General features: G+C 38.1%; 2 protein-coding genes across 7 annotated transcripts in view; both read right to left on the bottom strand.

Annotated features, from left to right (window-relative positions):
* The window catches only part of klhdc8a (kelch domain containing 8A), a 75,739-nt gene that overhangs the window by 42,482 nt on the left and 15,866 nt on the right, over nt 1–17,391 (bottom strand). The window contains exon 1 of one of the 5 annotated variants that reach the window (XM_085455691.1): nt 10,112–10,467. The exons of the other annotated variants lie outside the window; for them this stretch is intronic. Within the exon in view, the coding sequence (XP_085311817.1) occupies nt 10,112–10,127 (16 nt within the window). The 5' untranslated portion in view covers nt 10,128–10,467. Of the gene's footprint in view, nt 1–10,111; nt 10,468–17,391 lie in introns of those variants that run through there. 5 annotated transcript variants of the gene reach the window in all.
* LOC146708842 (sterile alpha motif domain-containing protein 3-like) lies at nt 905–7,420 on the bottom strand. Of its 2 annotated transcripts, XM_085455689.1 has the most exons (9): nt 7,141–7,420; nt 6,001–6,196; nt 5,673–5,831; nt 5,451–5,538; nt 5,100–5,255; nt 4,440–4,646; nt 4,004–4,175; nt 3,789–3,868; nt 905–3,684 (listed from the first exon to the last, which is right to left on the bottom strand). In XM_085455689.1, exons 1-9 carry the CDS (start codon nt 7,418–7,420, stop codon nt 3,388–3,390), a joined length of 1,635 nt encoding a protein of 544 aa, XP_085311815.1. In that variant the 3' UTR covers nt 905–3,387. The 2 variants fall into 2 exon arrangements, with proteins under 2 accessions (XP_085311815.1, XP_085311816.1); XM_085455690.1 differs by lacking the exon at nt 5,100–5,255.

Raw genomic sequence — 17,391 nt, 5'->3', positions numbered from 1 at the left:
CTGGATCCAACTGTGCCGCCATGCGAGTTAATCCCTTCTTAATCAAACTTGCAAGGAAGAAATCCAGCATTACTTTTCCTCAGGGACTCTACTCACTTTACTTACACATTTATTTTCACATTATTTATTTATTTATTTCATTTTTGCTTTAAAAGATTATGTAAATCATTGATTTAATTATGTCCTGTTATTGAACACTGGGGCGAGCTCTTTATTCTCTTGAGGACAACCAAGGCTATGTGGGACCCAGCCCAAACATGTTCACATGTGTTTTGTAGACTTGGAGAGAGCATTATTACTGGCTATGGAAATCGTGTACATCATTGTTCTTTGTATGCTGCTGCTAAATGTCCATCTTTGCATATTCGCAGACTCTTCCATTGGTTGATCTTTATCTATAAATCTCTCCTTGGGCTGGTTCCATCTTATTTATGTGTTTATATGTGTAAAAACCACAACCAATACAACCTTCGTTCGAACAAAATCATACAATTGATTGTCCCAAAAATCAGAACAGAACTGGGGAAAAGGGCTTTTAAATACGCTGCCCCTGCTTCCTGGAATAATCTGCAGAAGGAACTGAAATTATCAGAATTGGTTACCTTGCACACTCAGAAATTAAAGTACAGAAATGTACCTATAGGGGTACAATGGCTTGTCACTGGGGTGGTACCCTCTAAGGTACCGTTCTGTACCCTAAACTGTGGGTACTGATTTGTACCCTTGTAATTTGTACCTTTTACACGTCAAACCTGTACTTTAAAGGGCAAAGTTGTACCCTTAGTATAAAGTACAAAAAAGAACCCTTAAAAGGAGTACAAAAATGTATTTCTAAAGGTTCAGTATCTACACACAGATTTCCTATATTTTTCTTCTCAAGATTTGAAAAATTGAAGATACAAAGTCAAAAATACTTGTCACATTTATTACCTTCTTAAATACATTGCTTAACTGTTACATACAAACTGTTATCAACAGAGTATGTGTCATAAGCTGCAACATCAATTTCCTGTCCAGGTTTTAGCAACGTCCATTCACTATCAACTCTAACACTGTATGAATGAAAATGGTTGTCATATAACAGAGGAATGAGAATTTTTCCACAAAAGACCCACATTGTGTCAATATTAAATATGTACTTAATTTGCCAGAACAGAGGAATCTTCTCTGAATGCAGTACATCAATGACAAACACATCTCTTACACAGTATTTGACACTGTTCACAATTACTTCTGACACACGCTGGAAAGCTTTCTTAGCACTATCAACTTCAGAAAAGCCACAATAGACTGTCAGTGCTTGTTGCAGTTCCAGTGGTAATGACAAAAATGATGTAGTCACACTTTTTCCAAAAACATTTTCAAATTCACCAAGTAAACTTTTGTTAGAAAACTCCCAGCACTGTCTGAACTGATGTCTGTTGCTCAAAGTTGTAGCAATGTTCATAAAATTTCTACAATTGCGGGACAACGTTTTGAAATACTGGTGCTTACTTTCAAATCTCATACACCATAACAAACGTAGAGGGCCGAACATTTCAATCAGTCTTGCATAGTGGATTAAATAATGACACTTTGGTGTAATTACATCCCCAAATACACTTTTCAGTTTTGTGAGAAACTCATGGACAAGCAACTTCAACAATAAAATATTCTCTTTTCGCACTTTTTTAGCCATTACAATCTCTGTTATTTCACGACATAGAAGAAAAACATGCCAATATTTACAATTAGGTGGCACACGGTCTGCCATCAGAAATGGCAGCAATCTGAACAGGCACCACTTTTGAGATGCTGATCCAACAATACCAACACTCTGAAGTCTCTCTGATAACTGTACTGGTTTGTTTGTTTTGTCATTCTGACCAATGGACATTTTTTGCAATTCTTCATTGATCTCTCTAATTGTAATATGCTTCTCAGTGTGGGCTTTACAAATCACTAGTTTCATAACTAGAGGAACTACACCTTCCAACAGATCATGCATCACATCAGGTGGTAAAGCTTGCGTAACACTGAAATAACTCAGTCTGTCAAAAGGACATGAACTATTTACACCATATATTGTTTTATCATCCGGAAATTCTTGGATTCGTGCAAGATGATACTGGTGAACCTCTGATGTTCTTAAAACAAAGCTTTCTTCCTCAAAGGATTGTTTCATATCTTCATAAGAAGCCATGCAATACCGACAAATTCTACCAGTGTTAAATGACATAGAAAAACCACCAATCATGTGAGCTGATAAATTATCACAAGATAAAGTTGCAAGAGCAGCATGAATAGTGTGTTCAGTTTTATCAATGGTAAAAGTAAAGCCATCAGTGGAAAGTTTTTCCAAATCATCAAGCAAAGGTTTAAGGATAACATGCCAACCACACCGCTTAACAAAAGAATAGCGTACCAATAACGCTAGATGAATGTGTCTCTGCTGAGAAGTGTACCTTTTGTCCAAATTGCCTACCTAATAAAATGCACTAAGTTTGTGTTTGGATCGTTTAGATCCTAGGGGATTAAGTACTTCAAATTCATCCTCATAAAAATGGAGTCGCAGTGCATTTGGGTTATCCTTGAAGAATTGATGATGTCTGAAGATTTCTCCATCAGAGTAATCTGTTAGAAATTCATCAGTTTCCGAATTGCCACTTGAAAAAATGTGATCTTGTATGTCTTCAGGAGAAAGATAATTTTTTAGCACCTTATCAACAGGCACATATGAATACGAGCCAACTGTATGACCCACAGAGTCTCTTAATTTGCAATGAACAGGCTCTGTCATGTTGAGCTTTGATTTGCAATGTTCTTTGACCAAATAAGGAGATCGAATAGCTGTTGAAGCCTTCTCAAAAAATTCATTTGAATGCAGGACATTTTTAAGCTCTGGACACAAAGACACGTCAAGACCCATTTTCTCTAAATGATATGCTATAAAAGCATCGTAGTTCTCCTTGAAAAAACACATCAGAAAATTCACGTCTTCCATAATTTCTTCCTGAACAGAGGCTGGTAAAGAATTTTTCTCTCTGCACTTAAGAATGAACTTGAAAAGATTGTCTCTGAAATTTATCAAAAATTCATCCCAGGATGGAGGGGTTTCAATATTTTCAGTTATGTCATTTGCAAATTCATTTGGATGTGGACTGACTACCTCCTGCTCATTTTCATCTAAGTCTTTATGGGGACACAACACCTGTTCTCTGTGTTTCCTATACACATGTCGTCTGAAAGATTCATATTTTTTGAAGGAAGAACAGCAGTCACTGAGTCCACAGGTTATATCAAAATCGGCATCATGGGAATGAATAAGTCCTATGTGCTGAATAAGCTTTGTCAAACTAAAGGTTCTTCTGCCACATTTGGAGCACTGATATGGCTGAGGCATGGTGGTCAATACAGAAGATTTATTTGTCTGGTGACTGTGATTGGCAGAGGCCGGTCCTCACCCTCATCTATTTTCACAATGTACTTTTGGAGAAAAATCAGGGTGTTCTTCAGATGTTTTGGATAAGCAAGGTTGAAGACAAAATACAAGCAGAAAGAAGAGATGATTCCTTCAAAAATACACGAGCTTGTGCACACTTCACTGCCATCCAACTTCACAATGTTTGGAGCGCTTCTGGAGAACACTGGTTTCCAGTCTTCATGAAGTAGCTGAACAGTTGGATAGGGGTTTTTAGGATGAACCTTTGAAGTCAAAAGAGAAGGTAGAGGAAAGCAATATCTTAGTCTCTTAACAAAAGATACATTTGTTTTCCTTTTATATAGACTAAATATTTTAATACACACACCTCTCCAAGTATGACAAAGAGATCCAGTTTCTCCTTGAAGACGTATGGCAGGAATAAAAGTGCAGCCCTTGTGTCAAGATCTGCCAAAAAAACAAACAAAAAAAAAAAAAAAAAAAACACAAGATCACCCATGCATTTTATCTGGCATTTCCAGTTACCTATAAAAATTATATAAAATGGAAGCCTTGAAGTTAAAAAAAAAAAAAAGCAAATACCTGGTAGGTCATCAGTGAGAGCCTCCTTTCTTGCATCAAGGTAGAGCTGGTAGAGTGGGGTTTTCCCTCGTGTAAGGCCAATCACCTTTGCTGCAACACATGAGAGCCCTTCACGAAATCGCTGGCTTACATTACCCGTTGTTGGTTGGATCCACCCGAGTTCGTTGCACAGCTACAAGTAAAAAATTCATTTTCAGTACAAAATAACAGTGTATGAAAATGAAATAATCTAAAGTTGATATTAATTATGTATGGTGCTGCATAATTTTTTTTTTTATAGAATTTAACAACAATACTGTAAGAAGTTACATGAACATACAAAAAAAGGAAAGAGGGACAGATGAAGAAAACAAGGTCAAGGGCAAATAAAATTTACTACTATAAACATGTTAAATGTGACAGCTATTTCCAAGTTCAATTCAGCTTTCTGACTTACACCAGTAGGCATCCCTAAGAAGGGGTACTTCTTCAACACATCTTCCACAGGCATACCATCTGCAATTTCTTTTTGCCGCCAAGCAAACGTTTGCTGCATACGGTTATGAACCACCATGGTATCTGGTTGCATCTTCTGATATTGGCACTGTAAGACCTTTAAGTGGGCGTCTATGGATAATAAATCCTCTCCTTGGACGCATGGTCCCTTGAAAGAAAGCAAGAGTGAGAAGAGAAAGTCAAAACAGATTAGAAACCCAACATAAGACTAAATATACAATTAGAGCTGACACGATCTGTGCATCACAAAGAACTCGTATCGTTTAAAGTTAACCGATACCATGAACCAATATTTAAAATATGGAAACTCTGAAATAATTTCACATAAAATCTTAATTGTTAACTTGAAATTTTAGTTTTGGAGTCATATTTAAAATGTTTTTTTAAATCTAGTTCACCCTCTTTTAGCGCCTTCCAATTAATAATTTTTTGTGAGGTAGAAGTATTAGCACTGGTACTTTGTATTAGCAAGTGCTCTAATCCAAGTATTGGTATTGTTTCGGTTTGAAAAAAGGGGTACAGTTGCATCCCTAATCCTTAGTTTTAGATGTAATAACAGAGGCAAGAACATTTTATAGCTCAAGATGTCCCTCACACCAACCTGACAAACATTTCTCTGACTTGTTCGTTGACATTTATTAGGCTGCCCTCTCCTCGTAGAACCAAACTTCTCCTTACAACGCCTCACTGCCTCACTGTCGACTAGTGGTGCCCGCTCTGATTTGAATTTACGTCTCAAAGACATATGCCATGTGTGCTTGTTGAACAGAAACATAAGTTACTGTAAAAACAATCTACACAAAATACACCCAACAAAGAATCAGTAAACATACTTCATACAAACCTACTGAGAGGCTACAGATTGTCTTACTAACAAAACAAGATCGAAAAAAGCTTCACTTTTACTTTGTAATCTTGAAGGAACCTTATGCAAATTTAAAATTTAACTTACATAACCATTTCCCTCACGATCCTTGAGGAAAGGATACTTCATTACCAGCGTCTTCACAGCTTGCACATATTCAGAATTTGTGGGATACCTGTAATATAAGAAGAAACATAAGTGTTAGAGCAACTGCTGACAAACAAACTTTATCAAGTGTGAGTTTATTTTCAATATGACAGATTCAGCTTTTTCTAAAGCAACAAGCTAACATTACCCTGATTAACTTACATAGTATACTGTGCCACAGCTTCATATAGAACTCTGATTATTGTGTGTCTGTCCCTTGGATTTTTATGGCACGGTTCTTTGTTGTCCAGTTTTAGTTGCAGATTTTTGGAAAATCTTGGAATTTCAAAAGAGGCTGGCAGTCTCAAAGTATTTTCATTGCTGTGAAAACAGTTAAGTGTTTGTTTTTATTGTATGAATTGAAGTATAAAACACTACAGTAACAATACATATGGTAGAAACAATGATCATATTAACTAAATCCTAAAAGTGCATAACGGCCAACATGTATGCTTCAGACATACTAACTTCATTATAAATAAGAAAATACCTTATTGAAGTTGACGAAGTAGATGGTTGCCAGTCTTCTGGAGAGACAGTCTGTAGAGTCAGCGTCACTGAAGATTCCTTCATCCTTGACACAAATTGGTTGAATTTAACCTGCTTTTTGAAGGATCCTTGGAAAAGGTATGCAACCATAGTCTCAGTAAGACCGCAGTCAACTGTGTCACCATCAACCTCATTGTCTGCAAGATAAATGGTAGTACAAACTTTAAATTCAATGTAAGGATATTTATCACCACATTTTTACATGGGTAAAAACCGTATATCACACACATTAAAACCTTTTGTACAACTTCTTTCAGTTCAAAGAAATATTCATTAAAAAAATCAGTAAATTAAATAAAATAAACCAAATTTTTAGAGTGAATCCTCTCGATATGCAAAGTTTTCATTTTTAAATTTAGATGTTTGTTTGGGACTACTGGACACAGGAGAGCAGAGTCCTGCATGCTTTTGTGCCCTTTCAAGTTTGGAAGAAAAAAAAAAAGACTAGAATGCTGTAATGTGTTAATATTCACTACTAAGGTGACTCCTTTCTCCAGATTTCCGACAGTTTTTGCCGTCTGTTCTTTCAGACCGATTACTTATAGCGATAACACCCGCAGGACCGTATTACAAGCTCAGATTACATGCTGAAAAAGTTCCCACATTGCTTAAAACGCGACTATCAAACCCCAGCTGCAACACCCTTGTTATATTTTAAACAAGTGCGGCGTCAAGATATTTCCTTTAAACGTTATATTCAGCCGCCCATGTGTGTTGATGGCCTTGGAATGGATGTAAAAACGTGATTTTATTAAACCATTAATACACTAATGGTAAACTGCATTCAGCTACCAGGGAATCAAATTTCGCGCCGTTCCGCTGCGCAGGGGTTACCGAACCCATAGACTGTGGCCGAACCACATATATAAGTTCAAACTTATACAAATACTATGTGTACACATTTTTCATTTTTCAGAACTGTGACCTCAACTTTACACATGAAACGTTTGTAAAAACGTTTGTAAAAAGACATAATTTGAGCTAAGAGAGTGCCGAAACTAGCTAAATTGCTAATATACGTTAAGCTAGGCTAAACCAATAATTAGTAATTACGCTACATTTTTCTTTAAATAAAACTTACCTCTGAAACGCTGAGCTTCAGCTTCGGTGACATCTAAGCCCCACTCTTGTATTTTTGTTAAGAGTTCCTCGGTTGAAAGTGAACAGAGCACACCAGGACTTGCAAGTTCGTCATCCATCTCCGTCCGTTGATAAAACAAAATGGCACCTGCTGCATTTACAGAAAATTCTAGAATCCACCAGCTATTCGTTGAGTTTCTTCTTCTACTTTTTGTTTGATGTTGTGAGGATGGGCTCAACTCGCACTTCGAGTTCAATAAGGGTGCTTTTTTGCAATTCATCCAAATAATTATACTTTTAAAAAAAACACTCTCTTAAAAAAATGTTTAAATGCATTTTTACTTTTTTTTCTTTCAAATAAATTCATCGTTCTTAAAGCAGCTTAAAAATAAGGGGGGTTCAGGGAATACAAAAACAACAACAGCAATGAAAATAATAAAAAATAAAATAAAAACACTAAAATATATGCTTAAATCAATACAGTTGCAAATAAATTACTGTCAAAAAGAATAAAAAAAAAACTCTAATCAAAAAGAGCTTAATCAACCTGTACTTTATCTTTTGAAAGAATGGGTACAAATAAGTACTTTTCACAATTAAGGAACATGTATGTACCTTTCAGATGCTAAAAAAGGTACAGATAGTTCCCCCGAGGTCCAATATTTGTCCTTAGACTGTATTAATGTCATTTTTGTACCTTGGGGCACAGTAATGTACCCCTTCCGTACCCCTATTTCTGACTGTGCAGTTGTGTGTCTTATTTTGAAATAAATATTTACGTGTTACCATAGCAACCAGAGAGCATTAAGGGGCAGAGAGGAGGATGTTATGCTCAATGTTGTTGGCGCATTTCCGGAGGACACTGCTAATAAAGTTACAGAATTACACAGTGAATTCGCCTTTATTATTATATTTACAAAATAGCACAGTTTTTGTCTTGGTCGTATCATTTTATTTTGTTGGATTTATCTGCAACACCCTAAAGGCTGGTCTGTGAAAATATTGTCTGACATTAAACCGGTACGTGGCGCAAAAAAGGCTGGGGACCGCTGGTGTAGAGGGTTGCTGCGACCCATGAAGATTCTAGGAGTAAGGTGAGATGAAAACACAGGATTTGCTGTTTTCATTATTTTCAAAACTAAAAAAAAAAAACTAACTAAAATCTAAATTCTACCTAAAACACTTTAGTAGAAGTTAATTAAAATGTTTTATCACTCTTAATTCTAGTTTTCAGCTTGGTTTCAGTTAATTGTAATAACCTTGGGTGTTAGCCAAGTAGATATGTATGTATCTATATGTATCTATAGTAACAGTTGACCACTGACCCTACCAAGCAGTTCCTTCCTGTCTCTCTCTCCATCGCTCTCTCTCTCTAAACTCTCACAGTTTTCAGCTATTTTAGGGCCAATACATCAGGACAGTCATTGGGAGTTTATAGAAGTGTACCTACTTACTTACTTATGTAACACTCTCATTTTAACATTTAAGCAGACTGTTCAGAGCTTACACTTCACAAACCATTTTCCTTTAAAGCTTTTAATATTCACTTCTCATGAATCTCCACAGTAAAGACAGTAGTTCATGCAGAACTGATAGAGGGAGTGAAAGAACAGTGTATATGAATGAATGTCAAAAAATAAGGTTTAAATATGTTACAAGCACAACTCTTAGTGATGGAGGAGGTAGTCAGTTGTAGAAGTAGCAATAAAGCAGTCAAGTTTCAAAGATGAAAGTGCCTACTGAGCAGCAAATGTTTCATAGGGGAATTTTACTTTTATGTTTTTGGGTTACTGCAATAATATGTGTACTGCATTTGACTGCTGCAGATGTTAAAGGTTCAGTTCAATTTTTTATTCCTCTCACATATTTGTTACGTAACATTTTTAAAAACTGTCTTATCTATCAAATTACACCTATTAGTATGACTTAGGCAGATGTGAAACATCTGGGTCTAAATCTTACAATGACACGTTTCAGGCATCAGTAAAGTTTTTTTTAGGATTTTGCATTAGACGGACTGATTTCCTCTTATTACTTATGGTGAGTAGTGTGTCAGCTTCTTTAGACTACATATTTGCAGCAGCATCCAACAAGCAGGAAAAGTGGCAGTGGAACAGCAGAAGTAACTACATAAATGTTGTATTTGTCAGGATGGAAAATAATGTTCAAAGTTCTTTTACACATTTGACACAGGCTTCACATTTATATGGTGGACTTACTCGTAGTAAAGCAGCCCTCCTTTGGATGAATCCTGTGCTCCATCTCAGCTGTCAGGATTCATCCACGCTGCCCTCACACACTGACGGGAAACAGGTAGGATAAAAATTTCATCTCAGTGTCTGACTGAAGTTTTTGCTCGTGTATCAGAACATATCAGTTCTTTTTGGCTGCCCTCTTCGTCTGAGTGGGACAACAAAATACCCTTAGTCTGTATGATGTTTGGCAGATTAAGCAACAAGCTCTGTGTGTGTTTGTCGATTATTCGCACTCTGCTTGTTTGCAGCCCACATATTTGTACTGTCTTGGTGGACGGTGTTGGTGATTTCTGATCTAGCTGTCTAGGTTCATATACTGGTGACCACACACAAAGTCTTTCACACATACACATATTAGTGCTTGGTCTTTTTCTTAGGCTAAACTAACCACATGGGTTTCAAGCTTTGACGGTCTCACTTCTCATTCACCTGATTTGGTGTGACACTTGCTGCCAACCTGAAATTTGCATGTAAAAGGCTTAACCTTTCAATCACCACCACAGGCACCAGCTGGTACAATCCACATCAGATCATTTAAATACTCCAGCTTGGTCGCTTGATGAACAAAGCATTCTCTAAGAGAGAGGGTTGCTTCTGTAAGCTGTCATTTAACATCAAAACAAATGACAAGTTGATCAAAAGAGTGATTAGCCTGTTTCATATGGTCAAGGACAGCTACATTAACGTTAGCCGCTAATTGAAGCTTTGTTAGCTTACCTCTGACTCTCCACATGTTGCTGCCATTGTCCGTATCTCCAGCACCTGTGGTACCGTTAAAAAAACAAACAAGCGCTGCCACACTTTCAGAACTTCGTCATCAGCTTGGTACCAAAGAAGCAGTTCCCTTATCCGTGTTATCAAAAAATCCTGTGTTCGACCATATGTCTTTCACCCAAGAATCAAACCACACATTTTAACTGAACCTAATGGTTGTAAACACACCCATGGATACGCTGGCATCCAGAATCCAATAAGCTCAGAATAACAACTGCCTAAACACGTCTGTCACAGAGACACTCCTTCACCGTGACAAGGTGCCGCTAGGACAGACTGACAGGACACATTATCACTATAGACAACGGCATGTTGTTTCATGCTGTGCTGGGAAATCACAGCAGTTAGCATGCACACATACTATCTAGGTTGTTACCACAGTAACCAATGAAAATAGTTACACGATGCCTGAACAATTGAATCTGACGTGATCGCACGCTGTAATGTGGCACGGCATGCGTAATCACATACAGTACATTCACAGCTAAATGTATGTGGGTGTGACATGCAAATTAGATTAGAAACTGGTGTTGGGGAGTTTGTGTTTACCAGGGAGAAAGGGTCTAATAAAAGAAATGCATTGAAGGAAATACAGGATGCAACAATCTGGTGTTTAAAAGTCAGGGATCTTGTGGATCCTGACATTACATAAATGCCATGCTGAATTACTGGAGTACCATGTTAAATGTATGTGAAAATGTATGTGAAAAAGCCAACTGGATGCCAAAACAAATGCCAACATCAAGCAGCTCCTGTGCCTGATCTGCATAAATATGTTTGCTTCAGCTTGTTTTTACAGGATAATCTGCTTGGGAGAAATCCTGCAAATAGACTAAAGACATCTATATTCATCACCATCATGGTCCTGCAGATTACAAACGGGTTGTACATTTAGAATGAAAGAGACTGTCATCTTGGCTACTGCACCAACAACATTACAAGTGAAATGCAGCAGCAATCTTTGAATGTTCTGAAAAAACACATCATGTGATTTCTGCTTTAATCCTCCTTTCAAGTCTGTCTTAGAGGTTGGGCTAAAATCTGGGAAAAGGCTTCAGTAACCTCCTACACCAGGTTGTTTTTCAGTGGAGTAACCTATTTTTCATTATTTAGAGGTGAGATCAAACACATGGTGTGTTTATTCTGCTCTACAACTGACCCCGTGTGTACCCTCCCTCTCTCTCTGTGGGTGCACATAGGCATTTAAGCAAGGCATTGTTTATTGGCCAACAGCTCTCCCAGCACAGTCTGAATCAATCAGGGTTTGGCTCAAACAAGCCTTATCTGGTAAAATCCTCTATTGATATGCATGTTTGAGTTCAGAGAAGAAAAGACAAAGAAAAAAGACACCTCAGGAGAGTACCAGCTATTAGCAGGAGAGCTAACTTAACATGGAGGAAGCTAACAGCAAATAATCAGTAGTTTATAAGTATTTCACCCGCTGCACAAACAGCTTTTCCTTCTATCCTCTCAATACTTTTTGAAGGATGCACAAACTGGACTCAAGTGAGATGATGCAGCTGAAAAGGGTGGATTCAGTCGCTGCCCTCTGGAATGCCCTCATGCTAATGTTAAGTCTAATACTTTCATTACACTTATAGTGCCTTAATTTGCTGTCAGTCAACTCAATTAATATTATTTCATTTCATCTCTCTTGTTAGCTCCGGTGAATACGAGGACTGCACTCACAGTGAGACTGAGAACAGGGAAATAGTGTGGCTATGCTCTGAAACCCATTCTTCTATATAACTCGGGCCACACAATAACAGTTTAGTGCTAGGGGTGGGTTTTAATAATCGATTCATCGATTAAAATCGATTCTGGCTTGGATAACGTGATATCGATTCATTAAAATCCTGAATAGATTTTTTATATAAATGTATTTTGCCCAGAATTCCAGAATCTCAGGTGAAACGTCACAAATTTTTGACAACCACCAAACATTTAAAACAGTAAATAAGAGCAGGAGCACGGCTTCTGCACAAAGACGTAAACACAAAGCGTGGACCTGCGGATCAAAATCAGTGAGATGTCGCCTTTCTCACCTGACAGCACGGACACGGTCGGGGCTGAAAGCCGACAGCTCGCTGATTCTGATGTTTCGGCGGGTCCGTGCTTTGTGTTTACGCCCTTTTTGCACTGATTCTAAAGCTGTTAGTTTGATCTCTCTCCAAACAATATTGATTGAACCAGCAGCAAAAGAAGATCCAAACTAAGCTTCACATAAACATTGTCATGGACTCCCTCTGCTTCCACCACAATAAAATCACACTTCATGCACAGCTCTCTCTCTCTCTCTCTCTCTCTGAACAGTTTCCCGTCTATCCCCGAAATCAGTTTTCTGCATTATTTTCTTGCTTGTTACGCACAAGTCTACCGTTCTTACAGCGCTGTCGGCCGCTTTTTTTTTTTTCCTTTTACTTACTTCCGAAAAGAAAACCTAATTTCTCCCGTTCAACAGGCTTCTGAACAAATTTAAACTTTTTAAAATTATGCAAAACGCTTAGCTGTGTCTCTAATAAAACTGCTGTAACTTCAGAGGTAATATTCATAAGTTGATTAATAGTTTTCTTTCGTTTTTGATCTACTGCAGAATATTTTTATAAAATCCCAGAACAGGAAAACCACCTTCATGTTTTTCTGTGTTTTATCTTCAGCTACTTTGACACAAAGGCATCTGCTATGATGCTCACACCTTTGATAAAGTCTTGCGTGTGTCAGCTTCCTTTTTATAGATACAAAAATATGTAAATGTACTGATCTGAATTATAATATTTCTGACTGTCTGAGGCAAAATTTCCCAGATTAAAATCGAATTGAATCGAATCGAATCATGGATCGAATCGATTCAGGACCATGTGAATCGGAATAGAATCGATTCTAGAAATCAGTGACGATACCCAGCCCTCTTTAGTGCAGCGTTGAGTGCAAGCACGTTTTTGGGGAGCACTCCTACATACTGTGAACTTAATGACACCAGTTCACATGCTTATAGGGACAGCAGTACTGGTGAAACATTTTCCAGTAAATTGGGCGGGTTTTGTTTAAACAGAGATATAGCTTGTTGTATCGTAGGGTAGTATGTGTAGTTTAGGTTTGTGAACTCAAATGACACTTAAATACTTTGGTTGATATTTGAAATAATATAAATGTTACAATGTTATAATGAACACACTTTTTTCAGCTATAATAAAAAGACATGTCAAGAAGGCCCCAGACATTCAGCATCATTCAGTGGTTCCAAATTCCACCACCAGGAAAAGGTAGCTTGAATTCATAACAGCCAGAACCACTATCGAGTATATTGCCTTGTAATTAAAATACTGGGAAACCTGGGTTATGTGGTGCTTGGATCACTGCATGTTTCATATCTATTGCCCCATCACAGTTGGGGAGATTCCACTTCTCTCAAAGCCCAGAGCAATCTCCTTTCAATCAGGAGCTTTTGGCACAGGAAGACATTCGTCCACCAGTGTCACAATGTTTGAAACGGACTCAGGCGCAGACCAGAAATCCTTGGCAAAAGAGAGTGCGTTTATTTACAGTGAGACACCAGGTGCAAATATATATACAGTGTGGCAGGGAAAGGGATCCGGGGCTCCAGGGTCCAGGGGAAACAGGGATTAATCTTATACAAACTCCTCTCCTCGGCAGATTCCAAAAACACACACGCTCTCTCGGGTCCAGGGCAGATCTACACACACACACACACACACACACACACACACACACACACACACAGAAAGTCTCCAATCAGCTGGGATTGGCTGCAGGTGTGCCGGTGAGCATAGGTGCGTGGGCCAGGGGCGGGAGCCCGTAATGAGCACCGCCCCGGCAGAGGAGAGAGAGAGAGAGAGCAAAGCAAACAAACAAAACATGTTGCCTATCACAGAGTCAGCCAGCGAGGCACGGGGACCATGATAGCCAGGCTTTCCTATATCGCCTTGGTGACATCTGGCACAATGTATATCACAGTGGAGATGCCCACCCCGTAACTGGAGCCAATCATGTTGAAGGAGTCACCAGACTAACAACATCATTCAAGTTCAAGTTTAAAAGCTTAGAAAATTGTTACTTTGTTATACCTGGAGTCACCAGTATTATTACCTCAATGAAACTGACTCCTACTAACCAGTCATTTAGTAGCGTTTTTATATGGGCTATTTTATTTAGGCCTATTAAAAAAATAAAATCACAAACAAGTGTAACTGCTATTAAAACAGAGCCAGAAAGTCTTGGTAAACAATTTCAATTCATGAATAGCTTCTCAGTCGCCTAATGCTAAATGCATTGCTTTATTCTAAACAGACTTAACAGGAGTGTTCGCTTTTCACATTTTATTTTTACATAAATTACCCACCTCAGACAAATTGCTGAACGTTTCTTTGGAGAAATTGCCTCTCAGAAATTTGACCGATCCCGACAAATCCCAGTCCAACTCTCACCAGCAGAATGTTTATTGAATCGCTCATTGCTAAGTCGAGAGTACACTCGGAACCTGTCGGAGCTCCTTCACAAACCTGAGTGGCTCATGCAGGAGCTGCAACCTGTTTCTTGTAATTCACCTTCTTCTTTATAGATGACAGGTTCATGTTGAAAGTAGTGGTTGTTCTCTTCAATATTTCAAACTTCCACTTTATGTCCTGGTAACAGATGTTTTTTGACTGTACTTAAATACCATGAGTTTATTGCTTTAAGCTTCAAACTGTCGTCCCTCACCGTGAGTGTCAGCATCACAGCTGCTCTCTGTTTCTTTTACCTGATGTTGTCATGACTATTATTTCACATTTAGCTCAGCAGCTTGGTATGCCTGCTGATCAACATGCCAGGTATAAGTAACAATCAAACTTCCATTTTTTGTCCATCGTCTGACAACCGAAACGGTAAAATATGTTATGAGAGCAACATCACCGTGAATCGGACTCCATTAAATGATTTCGTAAATGATCACAGAGCTTTGGGACATCTTACTCCTTCACTTTTCTGTTCTTTCGTATTTATTCTGCTATGTATGTAGAAAGACATAGTCCCAAACTAATGAGTAGAATCATTAAGATCCAAATACTTCCTCAACCATACTTTAATTTTAAGTCCAATGCCTACAAAAGGGAGACAGTCGTCATGGCCCAGGTTGGCACACACTGGCTAGAATGGCAGTGCTTATTTCCTGTAGTGCTGATTGAGTCTGCAGATATATACAGTATCCAAGATGTAAATACAGCTGAGCATTTTGCCATATCCATCTTGGTGTTTTGAAACTGGATATCAACAGACAAGGTCTGACAAACCCACAGACACTGCACACTCAAATGCAAGCTAGTAGATAGAGTCACCCCAAAGCACAGCCTGCTTTAGCCTCCTTTTTGACCCTAATGGGACCATCAAAAACATTGTGCTGTATTAAATAAGCCTTGCGATTGATACCATTAACTCATCAGAAAAGGCTTCTGATACTGCCATATTGAAGGGTTGTGCTCTCACACACTTCTTGACAAAGACTATAAATAAATAAATACATTCAATGTTTAATTTCAATATCCAGCTAATATTCATTCGCTGTTCCTTGATTATGCTAGGCTAATCATTAACCACTCTCCCTCTCTACATGCAGTAAGAGCTGCACAGGTGGATACAGGTGGATGGTGCTACGTTAGCCTCACAGCAGTGCTGGCTACTACAACTTTTCTGGTGGGAATCCAGCTGATTACAGCTGAACAGTTTTTAAAATATTCAACTTTACAATTGAATTTTGAGTATCAGTTGAAAGCACTATTCGGCACACCTAAAGAATAATCTGTGCATAAATCATTTGCTACTGTAGTTTATACATAAGATTCCTTCTTTTCTTGCATTGTACAAATGAATAGCACCTTCCTTAAAATTTCACTAAAATAGTTGTATCAGTAAGGAAAAGTCAAATATCTCATATACAAATTCTGAATGATAAAGAGTTCAACCAAAATTGTAGTTAGTCTCTGCTGCCTTTACAGCATAAACTGTGACAGGATGGATAACTAACCTGTGATTGGGTTTGAAAAGCAAGAAGTGTACCTGATAATGGTTAACAACATGTGACGTGATGTTTTTGTGTAATGTATGTATGGTCGGAGGGTAAGATGGCGCCACCATTGCGTGCAATAGGTCGGCAGCCTTAACCCTCTCAAGGCAGGCATTGCAGATTTGCAACAGTTAAAAACTAACAACCTGATTACCCCACATACATATTTTATGAGGTTTTTTTACTCAGAAGTATCACTGCAGGACTGTGCATTAGCAACAAAAAGTTTAATTTGAGCCTGAGAGGGTTAACCTGAAATTTCCCCTGTGGGACTAATAAAGGTATATCAAATCAAATCAAACTCTTTCTATCCATTTATAATGCAGCTGGTGACATCCTTCCTGTCTTCTTACACCTATCGTCTAACTCAAAAGCACTCTGTGTGCTCACTGGATGAAACTGAACATTTAAACGCAGCAGTAGGGCTGTGCGATATGACCAAAATCTCATATCCTGATATAAGACATCTATCGTCCTGATAACGATATAAATCACAAAAAATTTACATTTTCTGAAAGTTCTGTGAATCTCGGGCAGCTCGACTTGCGTGAAGTGTTTCCAGCTGGGCGTTGTATACCTGGAGTCGAGTGTTTTAACCGATGCATGAAACTATACATTTTTAGACATAAGTTGTAACGGCCGCCGTTTTCTTTGTATTTATTACACGGCGTACTGCGGGGTAAAGCCTGTTCTAGCGTTTGATTCTAAGGTTTATTTTTTGGCACCTGGCGGCTCTTTTTTACTTCTCATCCGTAAACACTCTGCATCTTTCACGTAATTCAGTTTATTTTGAAAAGTCTCAACAGGATCTTGAGCTTTATTGTGAAAGGTTTATGTGGAAAATAAACAAGCGGAGACGCGATGGTTTTACGGTCATTGTTGCAAACTACAACCCATAAAAACAGGCGCTTGTCCGTCTGTAGTGTGGTTATATTAAATATAAGAGAAAGAGAGAACTTTAAGGAATTAATATAACCACTACAGTGACCATCAAAACGATGAAAAAATATTGCCGTAAACAGTTTATTTTGCGACACCACAAAACAAACGATAGTATAAAATGAAACGATAGATGTTTTTATATTGTCATCCGATATATATCCTTATATCGAACAGCACTGCACAGCAACACACAGTTCTCACTGTGACATTTTAATAAAACCAG

Source organism: Copadichromis virginalis, linkage group LG5 (genome assembly GCF_057382275.1).
Source record: "Copadichromis virginalis isolate Kocher_CV1m ecotype Utaka linkage group LG5, C_Virginalis_male_GT1.1, whole genome shotgun sequence".
NCBI lineage: Eukaryota > Metazoa > Chordata > Actinopteri > Cichliformes > Cichlidae > Copadichromis > Copadichromis virginalis.
This window is presented reverse-complemented; position numbering and strand designations above follow the sequence as displayed.